The sequence below is a fragment of the Haliotis cracherodii genome, unplaced genomic scaffold, assembly GCF_022045235.1.
Source record: "Haliotis cracherodii isolate W230 unplaced genomic scaffold, xgHalCrac1.p SCAF_5, whole genome shotgun sequence".
Taxonomy (NCBI): domain Eukaryota; kingdom Metazoa; phylum Mollusca; class Gastropoda; order Lepetellida; family Haliotidae; genus Haliotis; species Haliotis cracherodii.
The window spans coordinates 69000119-69027796 of record NW_027266308.1 but is presented as its reverse complement, the minus strand read 5'-3'; the positions used below and the strand labels follow the sequence as shown (position 1 = coordinate 69027796).

At 40.6% G+C, this 27678-nt stretch overlaps 1 protein-coding gene and 1 pseudogene across 1 annotated transcript; one reads left to right on the top strand and one right to left on the bottom strand.

The window, feature by feature from the left end:
• The first annotated feature begins 250 nt into the window (after positions 1 to 250).
• LOC139444187 (uncharacterized) lies at positions 251 to 15082 on the top strand (annotated as a pseudogene).
• Positions 15083 to 16548: 1466 nt separating this feature from the next.
• LOC139442216 (MAP3K12-binding inhibitory protein 1-like) lies at positions 16549 to 21301 on the bottom strand. Its single transcript, XM_071223000.1, has 8 exons — positions 21225 to 21301; positions 20742 to 20855; positions 19578 to 19889; positions 19128 to 19224; positions 18337 to 18558; positions 17985 to 18079; positions 17515 to 17571; positions 16549 to 16701 (listed from the first exon to the last, which is right to left on the bottom strand). The coding sequence occupies exons 1-8, from the start codon at positions 21282 to 21284 to the stop codon at positions 16612 to 16614; spliced, it is 1047 nt and encodes a 348-aa protein (XP_071079101.1). The 5' UTR covers positions 21285 to 21301; the 3' UTR covers positions 16549 to 16611.
• Between the last annotated feature and the right edge of the window lie 6377 nt (positions 21302 to 27678).

Sequence of the window (27678 nt, the reverse complement as noted above, 5' to 3'; positions counted from 1 at the left end):
TATATATACATATATATTAGTTTTTCAGTATTGCTTCAGTATTTTTTTTTTACATGCACAATTTTGTTTACCATTTTGAATTTTGAATCTGCTTACCAAATACGTTATATTTGTGTTTTTGAGATACATGCATCAAAGCTATAATTATTTTTTACTTGTGATCACGCAACTGGTTGATTACCTCCCTTGAGCGAAGTTTGGGAGTTATCCCCCTTATTTCGATCAGACGTTTACTGTTTTCATTGAGCTTATGAGTGCCGTTCGTTCTAGACAATTTCGAAGTGGAACAGTGCAAGTCAAACAAACTGTAAGTTTAATGTCCAGTTTACTTCTGCTAACTTTAGACATACAATCATGTACGGTTTGAAAGTTCACGTCATCGTCTATTCCCAGTATTGAGACACAGAAACATATGTGATAGGACCACACTCGAGCAACTATAGCGACTACAGTGTGTTTACAATAATATTATTAATGAAAGATATCAGGGATTCAGATCGGTTCACTTTCTAGGACACTGACTAACTGATATCCAAAATGTGCTGAAGATATCTTGAAAATGTTACATGTCACAAGCAATATCACTGAAAATTCATACATTTCGTGCAAAATGTCATGCGTACAGGCCTATGTCAAGGGCCACTTTTGGCCGAGATTTAGGTCTGTTCTGTCACATTGTTTCCAGTATCCCTTCATTCTTATGAAACCCTCTACATGGGAGAGGCATTGGTAATTCGGGGCCAGAACACTGACAAGCTGTGTACCCTGGTGGTGTGGGTCGCCGCTCATGTTTTCAGTCACTTGATCAGACTCGATTAATAACTGGCCGTCGCGATAGCTGGAATATTGCCAGCGACGTAAAGAGAATGGAGACAAATTGGAGAGAAAATATTAAGTTATTAACTTGAAATTAGCATTGGTCAATTTCTTATCAATATATTACATTGTTAATATATGAAAAGGTTTGCACAACATTCCGCAAAATGTTTTTGTTTATTATGGTCATCTTGAATAACTGACTATTTAAAGGACCATGTAGCAATCAGAACATTGAAACAAACGAGAAGTTGAAATGGAGCACATCATTTGGTATCTAGATACGAATTTGTTTCCCTCCCTTCAGATTTGTCATGTCTCATTAATATAATTTACATACCCCGTTTGTTTCATACTTTTTAGCTTCAGTATTCTTTCTATATCAGGGTCATTTTCGGTGACTAGGTAATCCCTTGAAAGTGATAGCTTTCAATAAGGCATCAAACAAAAGAAAATGTATAATAATATCTAATCATCTTTCGTTCACTGTTCTAATGGACTGAATCTAAGCCTGGCAATTAATAATATATTTCTAGTAACTTTATTATCCACGACACCAAGGCAATTACTCTTATTTTGCAGGAATCAAGTGTCTCCACTTGAAGCTGGTCAACAGGCATGCTGGCATGCAACACCTTCCAATTTATGAATCAGTTGTTGAGGTTGTATCTAGAAGCGTCTGTTATTATTATACCGCTGTCTTTAGCTTGTAAATATATGTTCAACAAATATAAAGGACTTCAGTCAATATAGAAGTGTGATTTTAACTAAATTAAAGCAATGAATACTGATGTTTCAATAGCCCTTTGTTTTAATATATTACATTGTTTGCACTAGGTTATACAAGCGTTAGTGTTGTCGTTTCCTCTTGCTGAGTTCGATGTGTCTAGCTGCAGCATAGCTGTTGACATCAAAGCAAAGAAAAAAGTTCATCATGACTATGACAGACAAGTGTTCTATGTTCGGGGTAAGTCAGCGTCCGTCACGTCACGTGTTATTAAGTGCAATAAAAACCTATTTGGTCTGATTTTTCACAACAGGAAATTGACGCCCAAGTCCTCCATTAATATCAATACAAATTCATGTTGTGTGACTATACTAATGTGGAAATATGTATTGACAAAACAAAACTGATCAGTTATATATTCCACTTTCAGTTTCCAGTAGTCAAGACTTGGATTTACAAAATCTGTTCAAAGGTATTCAAATCACGGTTTCACTGAGTTAGAAATTACATAAATCTATTTCAAATACGAGCCCTGGTATAATTATGGACAGTTTTCCCAGTATCTTTGAATACTACACTTTCCTGAACCCCCGTTATTTCCATTTGAATTGGTAAAACAATTACATTTACTCCCAAGGATGGGAACACATTCAGATATTTATCATGCAAATACGTACTTTTTCCATAGGATGAATAATGTTACATTAAGGTTTTAACATGTGCCTATCGTCTATGTCCATATTCGACACAAGAAAACACAGTCTCACATACACTGCTATGAATCTTTGCTGACAGAAAAGGCCCTGACACGATTTACGGAGGTACTGCTGTACATGCAATGTGGCGAGGAGGAGGGTCACTTGTCAGTACAGCGGCCCTGTCAGGACCACACGCGTGGCAGTGTGCAGGAGGTCTTCTGGTTGGAACAGACAGATCTGGGGGACATAACCCTCAAATGTCAGCATTCAACAGAGGCTCCAAATACAGACTTCAACGAGACTCCGCCCCCTTTTGTGATACATTTCAGGGTATGTGTGTCAAGTATATCATAACCTATATGGGACGTCAAAATGTGTTGCCCATGAAGATCCGGTTTGTTTTTCAGCAACCTGTGCTTGTGGTAAGAGGCCACTAACGGATCGGGTGGTCAGGATGCTAACTGGTTGATATATTTCATGGTATTCCAAATTGTGTAGAGCAATGCTCAAGGTGCTCAACTGGATTGTCTGGTCTAGATTCGATTGTTTACAGACCACTGTCATATAGCTGGAATATTGCTGAGTGAGGCGTTTAACAACAAAGAAACAAACAAAATATGTTTATAGCATCCAGAGTTAGAATAAAACAGATGGGATTATATCTGCCTCATTACAGTCACTTGTCCTACTGTGACTCGTCTCTGTAGTTTATTGCATGGGCACTTCACATTGCCTCACATAGATTATGAACATTAGTTCCCTATCAGTTTCTGATTCATAGACACCTATTTCAGATTGTCCAGAGTGAGAGCCACATCGTGTCAGAGGGACAGCTTATACACCGATTCTTACACAAGCTGAAATTCCTACATGGAAAGGTTTGCTTTAGTTGAACATTCCGACAACGTCTTGTATATTTTAGCAGTGGAGAGTTTTAAACAGTATCTGAAAACAGTAAAGGCCCTCTGATGATGGGCGTGTTGGAAATATCTGTAATGCCCTACAACAGATGTGTCATAAAGATAAATGTGTCTGTTCTCTAGATCTAGAACTAGATCCCAAACCGTACCCTACAAGTATACGTATCATGGCTAGACAATTGTCACACTTGGACTATAAATAGTCCTACCATGAAAGGATTCAGATTTGCATTACATGCTAATACTATAACAAATAATATGCTATTTAGTATGCTGGTTCAGTTTGTAACTTCAGTAATATGTGTCTTAGTTGGAGACGACATTTTCCATGAAAGTGTGTGGAGCTGTATGTCAGACAGACTTTAGGTGAGTTGGAAGCTTGTTATAGGTTGTGTTTAAAGTATCAAAACTATTTAGGGCACATTAAAGTCGACCAGTGTTTCATATTAATTTGCTTTTTTATTTTTCACATGCCGTTAATTTTAGCCTATATGATATATGAAGGACAGGTTTCCATTCGTGAATTAGACCAGGAACTAAAATGTTTCAATTTTATCCCATGACCAATCGTCAGATTTACAAATTCACGTTTTAGTCCTGAATTTAATGTATGAAATAAACCCAAAAGCGCAAAATAAGACATTTCTTTTCATGTTTATAGTGTGAGGAATTTCGTTGAAGTCAAGGGTGTGTCGTTAGTTGATGACTTAAGATTCTTCTTTGGGTAAGTTTTTTCATTTCATGTGCTTATTGTTGTGTGACTGGATAAAACGTTCCCATTGTGGTGATGACATTCTGATGGTGTCAGTCGCATAATTGGTGATCCGGGTTATAATTGGTTTGTAGCAACCCTTGATTGTCCCATTACGCATCTAATCCTTTCCCAATTGCATAGATCGATGCTCATGATGTCAGTCACTGGATTGTCTGGTTCAGACTCGATTATGTACAACTATCTGCAGCGTTAAACAACAAATAAAGCAAACCAAACCTAATTAGTCAGTTGACTATTTTGTGTTAGTATTTGTTCTAAAGGTATCTGACAAAACATCCTGTTTCCGGTTGTGTTCAAGGAAGGGTTGTCTGAAGACTATGTGTTGTGGGACTGTGAAAGGGTTCAAGGGAAGAAGCATGGCAGTTGGAGTGAGCTCTGGGGGTCCTCTCTCCCCCTCCCCCCTCTCCGTGTCAACCCTGGCATGTCTCTACCCAGTCACAGAGCGTTACCCACAGCATACAGGCTCCGGGGGAATCACAGGCCATGTCCTCGTATCCTCTGGTACAAGAACTGATAAGACTTGGTGCATTGAATTTGGCCTTCAATCATTGTATTGCATTACGGCGTTAGAAATTGGCACTAGTCCTGTAGTCCTTGCCAATCTGCCCAATAGTAAAGGTATCAAGGGCTAGTAGAAATTAGCCATTTTTAGGGGTTTTGCTATATGTTATCATTATAAGGACTAGTGGACTGAATCTGTTAGTTTCTACCCCTGCATTACAAGAGGGCCCCCCTTGCCACATGTGTGTTGCTGAAATGGGATACCAGTGGATTTGCATTACAGTTGATAGCAGTGTGAGCAGTATAGCCACTTGGAGCAGTATTTCAGTTATATCACAGTGCCTCAACTTACTGTAGGAAGTGATGCAGGTCTCAGACAAAGTGATGCAGACCTCAAACGTTTACCACTTTAGTGGAACCCACGTGTACGGGTTTGGTGCTGACAAACCTAGAAACAAACGAGGCGAACCATTATTCGAACCAACAATCATAGGTTTCTGGCGTAGCCAAGGGACGCAACTCCGCACATTGAGGTCCGTCGCCCTAGACGACAGGAGCCACCCATGACCCGTGATAGAAATGTGTTTCTCAGACCTTGTCCATCCTTAATTGATCCAGATAAATTTTTATGGTCCACAACTGACCCCTTTGCTGATGAGCAGGGGGCATTTGGCGATGCTGGACATACACAAACTGACAGATTGGAACACAGTGTCACTGTGGTTGACAGACGCGGAACAGAAGATGCAAAGTAAGCTGTACATTCGCCAAAATATGTTTCATCGGGAAATCCCAACTAAACCTGCTCGGAAGACTCATGACGTCAATCTGATAAAAACAAACTAGAAAACGTTTATGCTGTCACAGATTATCTCAACCTGCATCAAGGTTCGACTCTGTCCTGTCGTCCCTTAAAGTGAAATATTGTAAACATTGTTCTGATTTCATAGGGCGCCTTATGGTATAAAATTCACACCCAGTTTGAAAATTTAAATTTTATTACATCATATATTGGGAGAGTAAAACCAAACCTACTGTTTTGTAATCTATTGCAATACACTATCAAGTTTGAAAGTTGGAATTATTCTATCATATATGTCAGAAAAATAAGACCAAACCGACTGGGGATATTCTAATGAGAGATCTTTCTTTGACTTTGAAATTACTGAACAAACCTGTCGTCTCAGTAATTTCGAACGTTGAGTTTTGATAATATCGCAGAAGCTCTATGTTGGGTTGCTTTCTACATGAAAAGAAAGAAAGAAATGGTTTGATGCTGAATGTGAATTACTGAAACAAAGAGATATTGACAAGAAACCTTTAGTAGTCCTGGAAATGCCAGTAGGCTGAGCGGCGTGACTGTGGTGTATAACCTATATGCACGTCACCAACTCTAAACATACCAGCACTCAAGGACACATTTCATCCTGTGTGTAAAACTGGATCATCGTCTGGTATAAATATTCCTTTTGTCTGTCTTTAAATTGTTATTCTAGCATGATATTTTAGAATCTGGACTTCTGTTTAGTCGCAGAGCTCCAGATAAGCTGCGTATCTGCGTGAAATACGCATCAGAAATGCAGAAATACGCAGTAAAATATAATCCAAGCGTATCAAATACGCAACGAACATTACAGATACGCTACAAAAATAATATTTGTGCGTATCATCAAAATATTGTGAAGTAACCCTGCGTATTCGATTAGCAAAACTTATTTTGAAATTATAAACGGGCATTCCGTCAACCTTGCCAAACTCCACGATCACAGTCACATCATGATCATTTGCCATCACACTTTCGTGCGGAAGTATCGTGGTATTTTTAAGTCCTATAAAGCTGTCAAACCCACACGACACCAGTTTGCAGGGACTAGATGAGTAGTGTTTTTAAATATTTAACTTAAATACCCACATGTGTAAAAACTAGTGGGTAACAGAAATTTGAATACGCAGATAGAATTACTGATACCCAATTATTTTAAAATGCATGGGTAAAATACCCACAACACCAAAAGCTTATCGGGAGCTCTGTAGTCGGCATGCAGTATGGAAACCTTGTTTCTGGGCGTAACCATAGTTATTTCAAAGAAATGAATAGGAAACCAAATATACCTTTACAGTAGATTGTCAAGACCTATGACATCAACAATCTCCGTTCTCTGTAGAGAAAGGCTAAGGCTAGACCATTTTTAAAACTTGGTTTAGGACTCCAGCGACGCCAAAATATTGAAATGTGAACATTACTTAAAATACTATAATAACCCCATGTTTTAACTTATTTTTTAAAAAAGAAATAAGACAATATATATATTTGAAATTGGAATTTGTATATGTGGGTTTTTTAACCTACCGACCTGAATTCTTGTATATCCATAAACCAAAATTAAAGTAATAGCCTGGCCTAATTGTAGATCGGCACAAGTCTGTTTCTTCATAGGTGACATGACAGCTGCAGCCACTCTGACCAATCAGCGTTATCTACCACCCTGGGCCTCTGGGGCCACCTCGTTCCTTCTGTGCCTGGCTGTGATTGTCTCCGACCCTCGTGCAGAGGACCACACCAGCAGAAATCGAGGTAGGCCAGGAAGATGTTATCAGTAATGTGATGATGTCATCAATTGTTCTCGAAAAGTGAAGATTTTGAGATTGTCTCCGAGCGAATGTAAACACCACGTCAACTTCAATGATGAGATATAAACTTGGATTTTAGACATTTCATAACAGACGGATTTAGATATACTGTTTTAAGGGCTGGTGTGTGCATTGACTTTACTAACATCCTCAGCAATCATGGACATACATGCAAGAAAGGAGCAAGTACACTGTATACAAACGGGCATATACACTGATACAACGAGCATATACAATGTATACAAACGAACATATACATTGTGTACAAGCGGACATACACATTGGATACAAACGAACATATACGCTGTATATTGACCGACAGACAGATTTATTTCGTATGTGTGGCCATGAGGTCATTAGTACAATGACATTTTGTTGTGGAAAATTCGTGGTGCGCACCACTTGTATACTGATAAGGTTGTAGCTGAATAGATGTACACAGTTTTATTAATATTCAATGTATCGTCCTTCTTTCAAATATCTTGTAAACAAAAACTGCAAGTCTGAGAAGAATGTGGCTATTTTTTTCTGTACCACTGTATATTGAGATAAGTATCGATCCCTCTGATGTGATTGGCAATGTTTGCAATCACCCGGCCCAGGTGTTAATCGCATTGATCAGTGACAGTCGGAACAGCCAGATCTACCTGTGTGAAATCTCACCCCAAGACCATTTCCGTAACAACAGTAATGCCATAGCCGAGTGAAAACACTCTTACACACTTGGCTTAAGAGTGCCACCTCCTGGTTCTGAAGTAGAATATGTGAGTGAGGCGGTGTAGAACAGGTTGTGATGAGGACTCCTACAAAACAGTAGAGAATCCTGGATAATCACAAAGTGGGAATTGTAGCCAATCCTTTTGTGCTGTACCAGATAACTTTCAAACCAGGAATATTATTGATATATTCTGACTCTTTAGGATGCAATTGCATTCTGTGCATAATTCTTTACATTCTAGAAACCGCAGCCAGCTGTTGTCAGAGACATGACGAGCCAGCTGTTACAGCTCATCATGCGGTGATCGATGTGTAAAACACTGTGCATAGGATTGTTCTCTGATAGGATACATGTATGTGTTGTATTCAGCACTGTTATTGTATAAGCACAGACAAACGAGTAACAGCCCGTACCCTTCACCACACTGATCTGTCCTAGATAACCATCCACTCTATATCATCTAGAAAGTTTTTATGTACTCAATTGTTTTTTCTGTGTATTTATTCTATTTCCAACAAGTTCAGCTCCGGACTGTTATAGTCGGTTAACTCACTTGCCTTGGGATGATGCACACTCACTAACTTGAGGTTCTTCGTCACTCTACACACTTGGAATACGCTCGAGGCACTAATTGATCAATGTAATGGGGTGCTTTGAATGTGGATCTCCCTGTAGCATTGTATACCATTTCCTAATGTACAGTACATTCAATAGTTGTCATATTAAGTCCCAGAGCTTATTAGAATAAGAAATATAATGTGAAACTCCAAAATATCGTCGTGAAAACAGATCTTCTAAACAACTTCAAATGCACACAGGAACAAATACAACGATATTTAAGATTACTTTGAAACCACATGTTTCTACAAAATAAAAACGACAAACCCTTTCCGTATTCATAAGAAATTTCTGCCAAAGGCAGTCCGTTGTACGATTCCGACTATATCATGAACATGGTTTATGAATCACTGTCCAATAGTTATGATGCCAGGTGTTCTCGAAAAGGTGGGCGTAACCTACCCAACTGGTGGCACCCATTACAAACACATGCAAAGGCAAGTCAATTGTTCAACTGAAAAAACAAAACAACCACGGGATCATCTGGTACAGATCAAAATAGGGAATTGCATCGGACATAATTTTGTCACTAATGCGTCAAATTTGAATATGTCCTCCGCATGTCTACCCTAAAACTTTCGAAAGGTTTGCTGAGGCTACCTTGATCAAACAATTTCTGAGCAGGAGTTGACGTTCTCCGAACTCTTGGTAGAAAGAGCATGCTCGATTTGACCTCAAAGGTTGTGAAATGTAAACTCCTAATGGCTGGAGCTGCTAGAATAGTGCGCGACATAAAGGGAAAGTTGACTATCGGAAATGAAGTCATCCCTCTTGTCATAATCTTGTGGAGAGTCCTTTGTCACTCTGAATTTTATGCACAGATCTAAATATGAAACAGATGAAGAAGGATCGCTGGTCTTCTAAATTTCTAGTTCAGGTGGGCAAATCTGCGGACGGGAATTGGCTATTGAGCGGTTATTAAACGATATCTGATTATAGATATACCTGAAGCTTAAGTTAAACTTCTTGGCCAAATTGTGTTGACTTTGCGAATACGAGCAGAAATTCTGATTCATTTGCATAAAGAAACATATCAGCAAGAAGAGGAGCGCAGTTGGTGCCCATGTGGATGCCTACTGCTTGCCTAAATGTCTTACCCCCAAATTTCACATAGATGTTATCAATCAGGAAGTCCAGCATTTCACATTGAACCTCTGAAGATAGATATGTAACTATACCTATGGTCACCACGTTTTGTAACAAAAGCGCTATGAATCAATGTGTGTGTGTGTGTGTGTGTGTGTGTGTGTGTGCGTGCATGCATGCGCGCGTGTGTGCATGCGTGCGTGTATGTGCGTGGCTGCTTGTACTAATGCCGATGAATACCCCACTCAGACACAGAATACTGACTCCGAGCCGACCACTCCATGTTTAAGCCCATTAATGCTGAGCACCAGGCAGGGTAAGTAGTATATTTTAACGTCTTTTGGTATGACGCGACCGGCTCCACCAGTAGAGCACGGAGGCGGTCAATGGATCAAGGAATGAAGTTTTTTCTTTAGTTTGTCACGTGGGATAGAAGTGTAGAGTTGAAAAATCAAATGGTTTGTCTGAATTGAAAGTCATGCAAATCAATTATTATATGTTCCCTTGTAATACAATGTTCAGCTCATAACCTAGAGTCGTCTGTTAAACAAGAACGAGTTACCTGGTCTGACAAAGATTAGTGTTCCACTGGAACAGTTGATTTATGATGCATAACGGTATATTCTGCAGAGATCATCAAGCATCTTCAAGGTGACCCAAACGTCCTTCCCCAGTTGTATCCGGCCATAGGGGAGAGCCTGCACTCGTCCTTACAACACATCTTTGCTAACAGAGCTACTGAATATGAGAAGATGGTAATAGGTTATTTGTGTTTACTTCTTGTGATGGGTAAAGATGGATGGTATAAGACAATTATAAGTGAGTGAGATGAATTTAACGTGGCTTTGAACAGTGTCCCAGTTACATCACGGCGTGTCAGCTTGATGTGGGAGGAAAGCCCAAAGTGATGCAGGTCTTAGACGTTTACCACTGGGTGAATCCAACGAGTATGGTGCTGACAAACCTTGAAACGTAATTTTTTGGCCAACCTGGATTCGAACCAACGATCATGGGTTTCTGGTACCCAAAGGGACGCAACTCTGTTCAGCGATCGTATTTGCAAAGAAGGAACCTAACATAAACTAACGAAGAAAAGAAAGTATACACTCATGTTTCATAGTGAATAAAAATGACACAAACTAGAAATTACTTTTTTTCGATGTTGATGTATTTCATACAGGTATCATAGCTGGGCTGTGGACCTTAAGTTTGCATATAGAATGTTCAAGTGCATACTTTCCTTTGGATGGCAGTTTATGTTCTATATTGATATATTTCTACGTCAGTAAAGTCAGAAGGCGTAACAATTTCACCGATATTGACCAGGTAGAGGAAACATGTAACAGGAGGATCACTTTGGTTGTAAACATCAAATCTGGAGTAGGTGTCTAGATGAAACTTACAGGATATTTCTAAATCTTCCCAAGACCTGGAGTAGGTGTCTAGATGAAACTTACAGGGTATTTCTAAATCTTCCCAAAACCTTTAACATGGATACCCCTAATGCTTCTTTGAGAATTATTCTAAATGATATTCAAAATTGATGGTTTCATCATTTTGCAATATCTGCCATACAAGAGTTAGGTGTTCGTGTGAGTACCAGAAATATTTCATTTGGTGTCCTATTCTATCTTTTGCCTTTTGGACGGAAAGGCCCATCGTGCAAATAGGGTTAGTATCCGACCCATCTTCCCGAGGCAAGGACGTTAACGGACTATAAGACTGGACTTTCATAGTCAGTTAACGCTTTTGCCTCGGGAAGATGTATCGTATTACCTACATGAACTCCTCATGTATATTTCAGCATGGGAAGACGTACGTCCAGTCAATCCAAATGATAACATCTGCCGTCTGTGATGTCTTCAATCACAGCACCAATGTCAGCTTCAGAAATGACATGAGCCATTTATTACAGGTGCGTGTGGGAAGCTGCTTCAACCAATAACAGAACTATATGTACAGTAACTGAGTGTTCAACAATATAACACGTTTCTCCAGATGGCCGCAAGTACTTATTCATAGCATGTCATTCAAAGGCGCTCGGGAAGCAACTGGAAGGGTAGTCGCCCATGGAACAACTACAAGCAATGTCCTCACATGATCGAAGTTTATGTTTTTATATAAGGGTAGTCCACTACGTAAACCAAATTAAATTTGTTTCGTCAAAATATATATTCAGGATAAGATTTCATGAGATAAAAATATACAGCAAGCAGTGTTTTTCAGATGTATATTTCGGCGAACATATATAGCCGAGTACCACACCTTTACCTTGGCTATAAAATAGCTAGACCACGACTATTTCACGGACTATAACTTCAACTATAGCTCGGCTGTGCCACGGCAATATCAGCCGTATCACACCTTTACATAAGCTACCTGTTGTTCAGCACTCGACTGATAGAAGACATAACACATGAAAATTATTGATTTTATTTCCAATATCAGGTTGACACGAGGCAGACACTGGAAAATGCTCTCAAGGCGCGACTACTGGAAATAGCCCATGTGTCTGATGCTGAGATCCTGGAGGTAAGATACAACCTCACAGTTGTTCGATTCCTTGAATCAGTTAGAAATAGGCACTGTTGCTCACGTGGTACATTCAGAATACGCTGAAAAGTATATGAAGTGACATGTGCAGATGTTTAGAAATTATCATGTTGGTGTTATGTTGGCCGTAGGTGTTATTCATCTGGTTGGTTGTGTAATGTGGTCATGATGTGAGTGAGAGAAGTTAGTTAAATAGTCAGCAATATTCCAGCTATATGAGGGCAGTTCTGACCAGTATTTGAGAGGTGGCTGTTGTTTGTTTGTTTGTTTGTTTGTTGTTAAACGCTGCACACAGCAATATTGCATCTATATGACGGCGGCCTGTGAATAATCGAGTCTGGACCAGACAATCCAGTGTCTGACATCATGAGCATCGATCTAGGCAGTTACGATACGATGACATGCATCAACCAAGACAGCGAACCTGACCACCCGATCCTGCTAGTCTCCTCTTACGACAAGCATAGTCGCCTCTTACAGCAAGCGTGGAATGCTGAAGACCTATTCTCTAGCCGGATCTTCACGGGTCTCAGGGGGTGGCTGAAAAGTTTTGAGCCTAATTATGATAGGCTGTGTTGATGGAGTTGGTTGCTAATTATTTTCACCATCACCCCCTACACGATCCACACCCTTCTGCCAGTGATGCCAGAGTGCCTGGATCCCTCTCGTGTAGAACCCCTTTCATGAAATGAGGTCATTATCAGTTGCATAAATTAAAAATAATGCTTGCCAGACAGATCTTTCTTCAAGTTGGGGAAGAGGTGGGAATCTGATGGTGACAAATCTGGTGCATACGGGAGTTGAAAGCCACAGACATGCATTGCAACCATGGCTACAACAAGTGCACCAGTGCATTGCATGACACCCAATCAACCATTTCACTGAGCCTGACTACTTTAGTCGCCTCTTACAGGCATGTGGAGTCTATTTTTCAGAAAACAGATACTCATTATTTAGAGCCAGTAAAACATGAATTTCAAGTTGATGCAAATGTACTAAAAGCAACACAGTGTTGTCTTTTACAATACCAAGTGCTTTAAGAATTCTTGGTTCTTGTGTAGACCGAGACTGGTGATGCAGACACAGACATAGATGAGTGGGGAGACGCCACGCATCCCAGGCGTGCCCACACTGCAGGTGCTACAGGGGACAACGAGGACACTGCACACTCCATAGCAACCTCACAGGTATCATGTCAGTCTGATCACATGGTATCAGATCTCACACTATTTAGATTTTCTCACCAGCAATTAACTTTAAGCAAGAAGTGTGTTATGAATCGACCACAAGCATCATGCCCGACACTATAGTCCTGCATGGGCGTGGCTATAGACGTCAAGCAAGACTGACCATTGGGCCTACCTAAGCTTTGATAAACTCATCCCTTGATTTGAAGGTGAGGTGAAATGGGTCTTAAGGTTCCGTTAAAGAGTATTGTACTAATGTAGCGACATACATGCATGTGTGTGTCTGATTGTACTAGTTTGGACTAATGCTGCTTTTATAGAGCTACCATGTCCCAGTTTAAGATGGGTACTCCACTCAGACACATTATACAGCCTAGGTCCTTGTTTTATACCCTGAATACTGAACACCAGGCAGGGTAACAACAAGTACCACATTTTAACGTCTGGGATCGGACCACCGATTTTTCGCTCTCGGGGCAGTCACTTTATCCACTAGACCACGGAAGCGTCTTTTCCTTGCTTTTTAACTTAGCCTTTTCTAATGTACACCCGGTCTTCTATAATCTGCAAATGTGTACTTGTGAGACCTGAAGTTGAAAAAGCTTATTCCAGGTTCTGTGGAATGTGTTTTCAAGACAGTAAGTAAACCTTGCCACAAATATGCCGCAGGAACCAGATGACTTTGATGAAGACATTCATTCGAGGTCATATCGTTTACATGGCAACAGTTCACAAACAGAGACTCAGCAAGATTTGTCCTCAAGTGAAAGGGCAAGGCAGGGATCACCTGGTGTGATAAGTGTGGACTCAGATTCGGAGATGAGTTTGAATATTCAGGATATTGATAACTTTGAAGAAGACACTGGATCAAGGTCTCTCCCAAGCAGAACTCTGGATACCAATCAGGTCTCGGTGCAAGAACCCATTTTTTACCCCGGTAAGATAAACCCAGGTGAACACATTTAAATGTAAACCAAAACTCCAAATAAATGACCTTGATATTTCATTTGAATATGTAAGAGATATATAAAAAAATGTATCTCTGCTTTAGTGAACCAAAGGGAAGATGATGATCTGGTTGTTCCGCCGACCACGCTCTCAGACGCTGGCAGACCACACCATCAGCAGCAATCAGTAAGAGAAAGCATGATTTCAAACGTAACTAACATCCTTGAGAGAGTGAGTGTGTGAGTATTGTTTTTTTACGCCGCTTTTAGCAATATTCCAGCAATATCACGGGTGGGGTGGGGTTGGGTGTGGTGGGGAGGTTCACCAGAAATGTTTCACACATTGTAGCCATGTTGGGGAATCATACCCTGGTCTTCCGTGTGACGAGCGAACGCTTTACCACCATGCTATCCTACCGCCCTGGCAGTGTAAGAATACATTTTCTGTTGGGTGTAAAGTGCAAGGTAACTGACGTTTCTTATATTCAAGAAACATTGTCACATTAATCTTTAATGGATTATCAGAAAACTGGTGATGAGCAAATCTGAAGACAACAGTCTACGTAAGATCCGCGTAGGTCCCACGCACCCCATGTCTCATGAAGGACTGGGTGGTAACAATGTGCTGTACTGATGCTGTGTCATTGTACCCTGTAAATGTTGTTCATGCCATCAGGTATTGGTCTGTCTTGCCTGGTTTATACAGGCAGCCTGCTATAGCAAGGATATTCTTGACTGTGTCATAACAGAACATTCACTTTAATCCTGAAGACAAAACAAAAGACAAATGATGACAAAAATAAGGATATTGTATATGAGAATACAGTTTACTTTGTTCCAGGTAGATGACTGGTTGAATGAAGTAATGCTGGATGTTGCAGACTGGCTCTGACTAAATCAGATACACTGAAATTGTATGTTGTAATGTAAGACAGTACAGTTTGGTTTGCTGGCAAAATATCTGTGGTTAAGTTTTACTTATATGTACTTATATCAATGACATTGATATAATGGTATAGTGATGGTTTATCATTTTCAAGTTGAAATAAAATGTGAGTTATTTTCCTGCCTTGTTCGGCCACGTGAAATGGCTGTTGGGGTTACCCCTGTTGAGCTCCGTTCTGTCTGATGTAGTGTGTGTGGCGTGGATCGATGCGCCTCACACTTCCTTCCTTCCTTCCACTGGCTTCACCTCCTCCCACACTGGCGAGTGAATCAGTTAGGTTGATCCCGCTTTGAACAACAGTTCATTGTTGTCACAGGTTGCCAAAGAAATGTGGGAGGAAACGACATGCAGGCTTCAACATAGTTACCTCTTTGCTGAAATATATTTACACTGGTATGGAACCCTACGAACACTGCTCACCTAGAATCATAGCCGAGGCGAAACCTGGAACTGTGCACAGTGAATTGCATTGCATGACTGCAATAAATAAAATATTCATTAATAAAATATCATCTCATGACTCCACAAAACAAACCTGTCACACATTTCCTAGCAGAAGTATACCTCGCAAAATAACCTTCGACAATATTGTTTTATCATGACTGAGTTCATATAGTAGGGGTACAATCAGATCTGATCAGTGTTGATGTGACAAAAATACAACAAAATACCACTCACAAAGTCTTTACAATTCCGCCTTTACCCTGCTAACAAATCAAATATACGGCAATCTGAAAGTACTTTCGGGAAAAGCAAGGGAGATAACTCTGTTAGTCATGACAAGTTTCAAATACACAGTTGAACTCCCATGCCTCGAACTCTTGAGGGATGAGAAAAATAGTTCACCACACCCAACTCAACCTTATTAAGGTCTGATCTATCCATCAGACAACAGTAAGCAAATGTACACATGGTCATCAGTGCTTCCTGGTTGCATTGCCCAGTCAAGTCACCTACTTATGGGAGCAAGTCAGCAGTTTCCTGTCTTTGATGTTTCACATCATATTATGTTTTGGTCATTATACTTGATACAATCTCAAAGTCGTGCTAAGTTGCATTCTGAGTTTGACTTATGAGTGAAAGTTGTACCTTATGTTTACTCTCGGGGCTTTAAATTGAGTTTGAGACAACCAGGAATTTGACACATCTGGTCAAAATAGTGACAGATATGGTAAAGGGGTACTGAGACCAAGCTGTGAGTTTGACACAACGCCCCCAAACTTATTATTTTAAAATGTTATTTTTCAGCATTGCCTGGAACAATTGGTTGTTTAAATATGAATCCCTGGCTCAACCCCTCAGTAGGCATGTATGTAAGTGACAATTACTCAAATATCTCCAAAACGAAATGGTTTTCTATCTGATGACAATGTGCATGACAGAAAACAGAACAGTCAGTTTGTGTGAATGTTTATCCATCAATAACAAAACAAGGAGGTACATGAGTGTTGGCCACGATGTTGTGGTGGTGGTGATGCTGCTGCTGTGTTAATGCAGCCATCCCGTACCAGCTCTCTTCATCTTCAGGGACGACTGGAGGGCTTGTATTCTATCATCTATATCTTGCAAACTCATATCCTGCAAATATCCAAACAGATCACCATATTTGATTATAATCTCATTAAAATTAGATCTACTACTCCGATATGACACCTCTGTGTGAATATCTGCAAGGTCAGATCCTATGCACCCTTCAACTAGTTAGGGCAGTCACAGTTCAGTGAGGGTGACGTGACCTCCAGTGGGTGTCCTCAGATTGTCACACAGGTATCATAACGGATTAAGACAACTGATGTTAATGAGGTGGAGTTTATTATTTCTATGATCTGTGATTGTAGTGACTATTGTAATCATAACACTCAGCCAGAACTACACAGGTAAACAAGACTGTGTGTATACAGAAGACAAGAAAACTTGAGAGTATGTGTTGTTAAAAATGAAGCACTATGAACCACATTGGAGGTTTACTGCAATATCAGTGGCATTCCGAAGCAATGCAGTCAGGCTTCCCTATCATTGGTTCTGGAGTTCAGCATATTTGTATTATATTAAATTTTATTTCAAATGGTTTTGGTACAGATACTTGTAGCTTGATTGATCAAAGTACTAGTGTTCGTATCAAAATGTGGTATTGCTTGCCTCATGAAGGAACTAGTATCTAACCAAACGCTGCATTGAAGAAAACATAAGTCAATCGAGAAGTCAATCCTAATCCTGTCTAAGTCTTACTACCATTTATCTTTTACCTCCAAAATGGTCTGATTAATAACAAAGCTTTAAGTCAAATTTGAACTATTCATTAGGTACACAAATTGCACTGACTCCATTGAAAGGGTGTAGAAGCCATCAGTAGTTGTTTAACTTGTCATGAACATGTGCAACAAGGCCTACCTGAAGCGGGTCTTTCTCCATAGCAGGGGCTTCTACTTTCTGTCTCTTTGGCCCTGGCTGTGTGTGATAAACACCTGGGATTAATCATATACCAGCTATGTGGGTTTATATAATTGTAGTGGGCTGTAAGTGGAATTTTCAGATCCAAAACATCCAATGGGTTAGCTAGGCATCACAGCACATGTATACTACAATAAGTATGAATCATGACATTCAAATAAAATCTCACTTTGTCTACTTGGTTACTCAAACTTATGATGTATATAAATCTATCAGTTACTGATTATTCTAACGTTGCTAACACAGTGACACTGACTCACCATCCAGAGTGACCCTAGATCTCTCTACGGTCCATAACCTATCTGTTAACACAGAACTGTTCCTGCCAGTTCAGGAATAATATGTAAAGCATCCTCATAACACTGTATAAAGAACTTGGGTCATTAGTGGATAGGTTAAAAGAGACTTACAACATTTTGAAAATATTCTGGAGACAATCCTTCAAGGAATAATATTCTGTCTTCCAGTGCTTTCAGTCTGTTGTAAACATCCAACTTGGATCCATCTAAATAATTAAAATATAGTGAAAGAGATATACAGTATAACATTCCATCGAAATAACAAATTAATTATAGGATCATCATATAAACTGCTACCAGAAGCAAGGAGAAATAACTTACTACTCAATTGTATAACTGTACAATTATTATGAATATTCAACGCCTTGAGGTGTAATCCCAAATAAAACAAGTAGTGCAGTTATCAGTGATAACAGATAAAACTGCATGCAATAATAAATTAACTCTAATTAATTATTACTACCTGTTGATGGTAAATTCAAGTGAGCTTCAACATTCTTTATCCTTTCATCAAGGCCACATGACTGGGACTTCAGGTTCACATCCAGTCTGTGTCTGAGTCCTTCTGGACTTAGTCTTGTCTGTGGTCCATATGGATTGACAACTCGAGATATCTTGATGTGACTTTTGCACCCTGCACGTGGCACGAACACAGCATCTGTCCTGGCACAAGAAGACTCGACCTCTACAAGACAAGGAAAAAACTGATGATAGATGCCATTGTTTGTTTGTTGCTTAATGATGCACTCGGAAATATTCACTTTACATGAGAGCAATTTGTAAATAATTGAGTCTGGCTCAAGACAATCTGGTAACTGAAATCATGAGCATCGATCTTCGCAATTGGGATACCATGAAATGCATCAACCAAGTCAGTGAGTCAACTACCCTCTTCCATAAGTCGTCTCTTACAACAAGCATGGGTTGCTGATTACCAATTGTAGCCGGAATTTTCACGGGTTCACAGGATGCCATTGAGAATATTTAGTCCATCTTACATCACTCTGTGAAGAATTATTTTACATAGCATGAAGGTGTATAATGCACATGAACAACTGGTGTGTAGAGGAACAATATATGAAGGGCACAATACCTAACATGACACACTATCCTGAACAGATCAGGGGAGACAAGCGAATCTCACCACTGTTGATTGTTGAACACAATAACACATCATAACATTTTGTAATGGATTCGTTAGCATGTTTTCTGAGAGTCGGATGTTGCATGAAAGGACAACTTTGAATGGCTGACCTGTCTCGGGGCGGATGACACTACAGAACTCCCGGTTATTCTGCTGGTTCACCTCGCTCTGCTTCTTCTCGATGAACGCACACATCCTCCTCTCAACCTGGGCTCAACAGAAGGACACACTCAGCTTTTTAACAACTGCTCATCAACTTCTTAAGAAGTAGACACAAATGCTGTGTTAGATATAAAATGTATTCATCATGTTCACCTGATGAAGGGGCAAGAAGTATCTCTGAACGTCGCACAGAGAATTAAAGAAGTTGCTATCCATAAAAAAGTGTCATGTATTCATATAAAATGTGTTTGCTAAAAACATTTGCATCTATTTATAAGACATCTGTCCTTGGGAATAATCAGTATTATTTTTAAATAAAAAAGTCAGTCATATTAAGTGATTACAGAGTGAAACCACATGAAACAGATGACGACAATATTCAAGTGCAGCACACAAACCTCTGCCCTGGATGCCTTGATCTGCACATTAAGGGGGCTGATCGTTGTTACATTTACAGACAGTACGTCAGTCTTTCTACATTCACTCTTTGACGGAGGGACTGATTCTGACATATCCGAGCCAGTGCCTGTAACTATGGAAACAACAGGTGGATCTGTAAGTGTAGTTCCTGCAGCAGGATCCGACACTAGAACTGGACTTTCCAAGGTTGCTGTTCCTCGTGAGACTTCTATTTCCATGTCTTTGTTTGCCTCCTCTGTTCTATCTTCTTTATCCTGCTTTATCTTGTTTGCAAGTTGTACATGGATTGTCTGAAAATAATGAAGTCAAACTTAAAGAGGTATCATTTCATGCTTTGTAAAACCTTGTGCAACAATGTGAGAGGTGCACCATATGGTAAATATTGATAGGAGCCAATAAATGACCACTTTGAATGATCATCATTTACCTGGACATTGCATAGTGTCCTCAGGCCATTGGTTTCACTCAAGCATGTATATTAAGTAACTTTTGTTTAAGTCGAGTCAGTCCTTTCAGTGATGGAACATTATATGCAAAGATCCTACATAAGTGAGTAGGGTTTATTACTGTTTTGAACATCCAAACATGTCAGGTTGACGTAAGAGCAAAACCTGAAGGGATGCTGGTCTTTGACATCTACTTCTTTGGTAAACCCATGAGCACGGTGCCAAAAACCATGAAACAGAAAAACCTGGAGGCAGAATCATGGGATATTGTTTTATTTCAATCTGTGGTCAATCGACAGTCACTCATACAAGTGACTCCGTCTCAGGTAGTCATGTCATGGACTGCCTCCGTGGTCTGGTGGTAGAGAGTCTGCCAGGAGAGTGGAAGGTCGGAGGTTTGATCCCTGGGCACGTCATACCAAAAGATGTTAAAAGATGGTACTTGTTACCCTCCCTGGCGCTCAAATTTAAGGGGCTAAAGCAAGGACTGGTTGGCTCGGAGTCAGTATACTGTGTCTGAATGGGGTATTCAAATTAAACTACAGCATGGTATCTCATTATTAGTCCGTACTAAAGCAAGCACACGCGCGCGCACACACACTCAACTTCAACCAGCCCAACAACTCGACCCTGTCCCGCAGAGTTTGTGTACAGAGCCTTTGATGATCATGACCTTGTCGAACATGTAAGCAATACCTGCAACTGGCCCACGAGCTTGCCCACAGACTGCAGCACATCCTCCACGGACAAGCGGGGGTCTCGGGACACTTTCAACAAACTCTTCAAGTCCAAGTCATCACTGACGTCAGGCTGGAAGCAGAAAGGGTAACGTTCTGTCAACCACTTGTGGTAAATAGCAGGGACTCTGTTATATCGCATGGTCTTAGAGAGATACTACCAGCTGTAAATAGTGGCCCAATGTTCACGATATATGAAGGCAATATACCACAAAAGAGAGTAAAATCACTGTTGATATCTATTCGTAACAGTATGATGAAAGGTGTTTTACGAGAGCTACTCAGCTAGTGTTACTGTTGGGGCAAAGAGGTAAATTGTAGCTGATGTTTACAGTATACGGATAGATTTCTTACATCTGTCATTAAAACGATCACTGTATCAATGACAATTTACAAACTAAACTGCCTCATTCACATAACTTTCAACAATTCACTTTCAAACCTGCAGCACTGTCTTCAAAAACACAGACAAACACTCAAGAACTTCTGTCAGGCTACCCATGTTGAAAACTCAAAGGGAGGTAACTCTTCCCAACTCTTACTTAGATGACGACCACACTACGAAACAGCATAAAGTCGTATTCATTAGGGCTGGGACGGGTAACTCGGGTACTAGTATTCACATTTACGATATTGAGACTCCTGGACACGTTCATACAAATAGATTTTTGTTCCTCGTCACTTACCACAAACACTTTGTATCAGTAAAATATTTTCATTATAATATCAGATTATAATTTGCAAATTAATTCACATTGTATTGTTTCATGGTAAAAATATTCAGTTTTCTTTCTTTCATCACTCATCATCAGAATCATTATTGTTTGATCGATATCCTTATTTACAGTATTGCCATGGTTACTGCTGCCAGAGTTTTACAGCTACGTGAGTATTGTCTAGTCTCATCCTCTCCAAAGGCCTACAGCTCAATGTATATGCACTGTTCAGTAATAGACTGCCTCATGTTACATAAATTTCTTTTGTACAGTGGTACATGATACAAATAAACCAGAGCGCATTTGGACACGGGGCACATTGAGAGACAGGGCGCTAATTGAGAGACGGGGAACATTGAGAGACGGGGCACATTGAGAGACGGGGCACATTGAAAGACGAGGCACATTGAGAGACGGGGTACATTGAGAGACAGGACACATTGAGAGACGGGGCACATTGAGAGACAGGGCGCATTGAGAGACAGGACACATTGAGAGACAGGACACATTGAGAGACGGGGCACATTGAGAGACAGGACACATTGAGAGACGGGGCACATTGAGAGACAGGACACATTGAGAGACAGGGCACATTGAGAGACAGGGCGCATTGAGAGACAGGACACATTGAGAGACAGGACACATTGAGAGACGGGGCGCTAATTGAGAGACAGGGCACATTGAGAGACGGGGCACATTGAGAGACGGGGCGCTAATTGAGAGACAGGGCACATTGAGAGACGGGGCGCTAATTGAGAGACGGGGCGCATTGAGAGACGGGGCACTAATTGAGAGACAGCGCACATTGAGAGACGGGGCGCTAATTGAGAGACAGGGCACATTGAGAGACGGGGCGCTAATTGAGAGACGGGGCGCATTGAGAGACATGGCACATTGAAAGACAGGGCACATTAAGAGACGGGGCACATTGAGAGACAGGGCGCACATTGAGAGACGGGGCACATTGAGAGACGGCGCACATTGAGAGACGGGGCACATTGAAAGACAGGGCACATTGAGAGACGGGGCACATTGAGAGACAGGGCAAATTGAAAGAAGGGGCACATTGGGAGACGGCGCTAATTGAGAGACGGGGCGCATTGAGAGACAGTGCACATTGAGAGACGGGGCGCATTGAGAGACGGGGCACATTGAGAGACGGGGTACATTGAGAAACGGGGCACATTGAGAGACAGGGCACATTGAGAGACGGGGCACATTGAGAGACAGGGCACATTGAGAGACAGGGCACATTGAGAAACAGGACACATTGAGAGACAGGACACATTGAGAGACGGGGTGCTAATTGAGAGACGGGGCGCATTGAGAGACATGGCACACTGAGAAACGAGGCACATTGAGAGACGCGGCACATTGAGAGACGGGGCACATTGAGAGACGGGGCACATTGAGAGGCAGGGCACATTGAGAAACGGGGCACATTTAGGAAGTGGCATCACACATCCTGGCATTTCGGCTATGGAAAATACCTGCAGCAAGTGTCAATAAGGATTTTTTAAAGTAAAATATGTTTTATTCTTCCAAAAGCAATATCAGAACTATTTCCCAAAGCCTTATGGTTAGAACTCGTGTTACCTTTCGTTAGAGATTAATGAATTGTTTGACTGGCTCGACAGTGGTACCAAGTTCCATGACGTGGTCAACAAGCAGTGAAATAGAATCATCAAATAACAAGGAGGGTCCGTGGGGCACATTGGGACGGCAGCGATGCGGCCGGTTGGGACACTGTCCGAATGTGCCCCACACTGATTGAATGAATTAAGTTAACAAAATTGTGAATTGTTCACGTTGCAATTGTTAAGAAACCTAATGCTAATCTCAAACAAATCTATAGTTTCAGAATCCATGGAACAGATTTAGGACCTGCTTGAAGACTTTGGTAGTCCTGGAAAAGGGTTTCTCGCAAACTGACGGAACTTGTTCTCCACGCATCCTTATAATCTATACACTTTTCCTACACTAACATTACAGACAAGGAAACTGGTCGGGGGAGACCTAGTACTTGACACTGACAGAATCATTTTAGATAGGGGGGAGATTTCTGTTATTCTAGAAAAGGCAGCCAAGCTTACGTCTCTGTATGCTCCATATTCTGTTTTGACTGACTACAGTCTTTGTGAACTTGCATATAACATGGTTTTGTTTTTGTTTGTTTGTTGTTTGAGGCCGCACTCAGCAATATTCCAGCTATATGACGTCCGTAAATAATCGAGTCTGGACCAGACAATCAAGTGATTGATATCATGAGCATCGATCCACGCAATTGGAATACGATGACATGCATCAACCAAGTCAGCGAGCCTGACCACCCGATCCCCTTTGTCGCTTCTTACGACAAGCATAGTCACCTTTTACGGCAAGCATAGGTTGCAGAAGACCTATTCTACCCCGGATCTTCACGGGTCTCATATCACATTAAGAGAAACAGACTTCAGCATCTCTCTATTCGGGGAAGCTCTGTTTCTGATCAAAGTATCAGATGTTTTAACACGTCATGTAAACTACCTGGTTTTATCATCTCAATTAATTAAAAATGTTCGAAACAGGAAACGAAAAAGTGAGAACCAGGTAGAGACGTCTGGTGAGACAGCGAAGGAAGGGGTTCGTCTTGGCAGTTTTAATCACAGGTATGAATTTCACATTTTGTGTTTTCATATGCCACACAAACCAATGGAATATGTGAAGTGTCCCTATCAGCCCACCCCTTGACCCTGTGAACCCAGGCTGGGGTAGGTTGGGATATAAAATTGTAGATTTCAATTCTTCAATATCTCAGGTTTTTGTTGCGTTTATTCGCTTTGCAAAAGATAACATTAAAGATTCTCATGAACACTGCGTCTAGTTCTTAGTTCAAATATAAAAATATTTCAATCTTTGTTAAAGTTCTAATACACTCATTTTAATAACCATGTCTATGTTTGGGAGACAGGGGCACAGCATGTTTATCAAAATTAGTGTATTAGAACATCAGCAAAGATTGAAATTTATTAAAATTAAAGTATTTAGATATTATATATACTTAATTCTAAACTGAGGAGAGAGAGAGAGAGAGAGAGAGAGACAGACAGAGAGAGAGACAGAGAGAGAGAGAGAGAGGGAGAGACACAGAGAGAGAGAGACAGAGAGAGAGAGCGGTGTGGGGTAGCCTAGTGGTTACGCCGAAGACCCGGGTTCGATTCCCGACATGGGTACAATGTGCGAAGCACATTTCTGGTGTCCCCCGCTAGAATATTCCTAGGATATTTCTAAAAGCGGCGTAAAACTAAACTCATTCACTCACTGAGAATAGAGAAGACATACAAGCAGAACATGATACTCATCTTCAACTCTATCGAGGGTACACAATGAACACATTCACGTTCTCCTTGTCATATCAGTATACCGTCCGACTTTAATTAAAAGCTCAGTTGAGGAACATCCTGACTTTGACAGAGCATGTGTAAGTGTGTAAAACATCGAACACATACTGCTCTGCGTAACTATCCTCTGTGTTGACATGTCAATATGCAGAACCTGTCAATAAACTAAACAATGCGGGTGAAATACGCAAGTATCTCATTCCCTCATTAAATATTAACTTTACAAAAAATAATCCTAACCAATCGTCTCTCTGACACATGTATGTGGTCTGTTTATAGATGCATAGTTGTAGATGCATCACACACTGTATGCCGGCGTCCAGCTGTGGGGGTGTTGTCAGTGTGGGAGACGTTAGATGTACTTCACAGAACGCTGTCACGTATGACTCGGTGGAGAGGAAACAACAGTCGTTTCCTCCTTGCCATGTTTAGAACTAAACATGCCGACATGCCCCGACTGTGATACTGCACGGATATGAATCTCTAAGATAAAATTTAATCTGAAACACAGTTTCCTTTGAGTTTGAAATATTTGCGTCAACATCTCTCATGCACACAACTTTCAACATTACCGTATATCCTCAAATACAGGCGACATCTCTCATGCACACAACTTTCAACATTACCGTATATCCTCAAATACAGGCGACATCTCTCATGCACACAACTTTCAACATTACCGTATATCCTCAAATACAGGCGACATCTCTCATGCACACAACTTTCAACATTACCGTATATCCTCAAATACACGCGACATGGTTATATACACAACTTTCAACATTACCGTATATCCTCAAATACACGCGACATGGTTATGTACACAACTTTCAGACAAACGCCGAGTGTTTCAACCGACATGGAGACAATGGGTCGGCCAGGTCACACACTGGAGCAGCCCGATCTCCTGATGTGTCGGGAGTAAGGTAAATAATCAAGTCTGGACTAGATGGAACCCTGTGGAGTTTATTAACGTATATCAAAGACATGCTACAATACATTCATTTTACATGGAGATTGTATGTACTAACAGGATGCCTTCTGACATACACCACAGGATAAATACCATCTTCGTTAAGATTTGCACACGCATTCCCCACATAGCAGACATCACAAGAATAAATATAGTTTTACGGTGCATATGACACTATTTCAGCACTATCCATCAATATTCCAGTAATATTCCAGCACTATTCATCAATATTCCAGCACTATCCATCAATATTCCAGAACTATTCCAGCACTATCCATCAATATTCCAATACTATTCATCAATATTCCAATACTATTCATCAATATTCCAGCACTATTCATCAATATTCCAGCACTATCCATCAATATTCCAGCACTATCCATCAATATTCCAGAACTATCCATCAATATTCCAGTACTATCCATCAATATTCCAGCACTATCCATCAATATTCCAGTACTATCCATCAATATTCCATCAATATTCCAGTGCTATCCATCAATATTCCAGTGCTTTTCATCAATATTCAAGCACTATTCATCAATATTCCAGAACTATTCCAGCACTATCCATCAATATTCCAGTACTATCCATCAATATTCCAGCACTATCCATCAATATTCCAGTACAATCTTAGCATTATTCATTAATATTTAAGAACTATTTCAGCAGCATCCATCATTATTACAGTACTATTCCAGCACTATCCATCAATATTCCAGTACTATCCATCAATATTCCAGAGATATTCCAGCACTATCCATCAATATTCCAGTACTATCCATCAATATTCCAGAGCTATTCCAGCACTATCCATCAATATTCCAGTACTATTCATCAATATTCCAGCACTATCCATCAATATTCCAGTACTGTCCATCAATATTCCAGTACTATCCATCAATATTCCAGAGCTATTCCAGTACTATCCATCAATATTCCAGTACTATTCATCAATATTCCAGTACCATCCATCAATATTCCACTACTATCCATCAATATTCCAGTACTATTCATCAATATTCAAGCAGCATTACAATACGTAACCAGCACCATTACAAAAATTCCAAAATTATTCCAGCATTTCCCAACAGTATTCTAGCAATAGTCCAGCAGTTTTCCACAATATTCCAGCAGTATTCCCGCAGTATTCCTCAATATTCCCGCAGTATTCCACAATATTCCAGCAGTATTCAAACATTATTCCAGCAGTATCACGACGGTGAACCTCAGGAATGTGCTGGCCATGAATTGAACACGGAACTTCAGCCTGACGAGCGACCGGCCAGGCAGGGTAGTGAGATAACATTCTTGTGAGTGAAAAACAAGGAAGTGAACAGACAATGCCTGGAATACCCAACACGGAGTTACCAGGTGGTACGTCGCGCTCTGGCCCTTCATCTGTACAGGATATCTGAGAAGTATGAAGTATACAAAGTGTTGTCCTCCCCTATCAGATGCTACCGATGCATCATAATCATACAGTGTAGGGAGGAGGGCACCACCTGACCAGTCGCCTAAGGCGCCACAATTCATTGCTTGGCCGAATGCTGTGTGATCGTGGGTTCGAATCCCAGATTGGCCCAGGCTATTATCTTTAGTTTGTCAACACCATACCCTTCTTCTCGAGTTGCACCACAGCGGTAAACTTCTAACGAACTGTGCGGCGTTGGGTTAGCCGAGTAGTTTAAGTCTTTGCTCCTCACGCCGAAAACCTGGGTGTGAAGGCCATGTCCGGCGTCACCAGCCGTCATATTGCTGGAATATTGCTAAAAGCGGCGTAAAACCATACTCGCTCACATCATCACTCACTCTGTTGACCTACAT

Excerpts from the sequence above, each read along its gene's own strand:
- LOC139442216 (XM_071223000.1), bottom strand. The coding sequence starts at position 21,284 with ATGGGTAGCCTGACAGAAGTTCTTGAGTGTTTGTCTGTGTTTTTGAAG. Across the intron at positions 19,225-19,577 it reads TCAAGGCATCCAGGGCAGAG|GTTGAGAGGAGGATGTGTGC; the intron begins GTTTGTGTGCTG and ends TGTTGAGCCCAG. Across the intron at positions 18,080-18,336 it reads CTTGAATTTACCATCAACAG|ATGGATCCAAGTTGGATGTT; the intron begins GTAGTAATAATT and ends TTAATTATTTAG.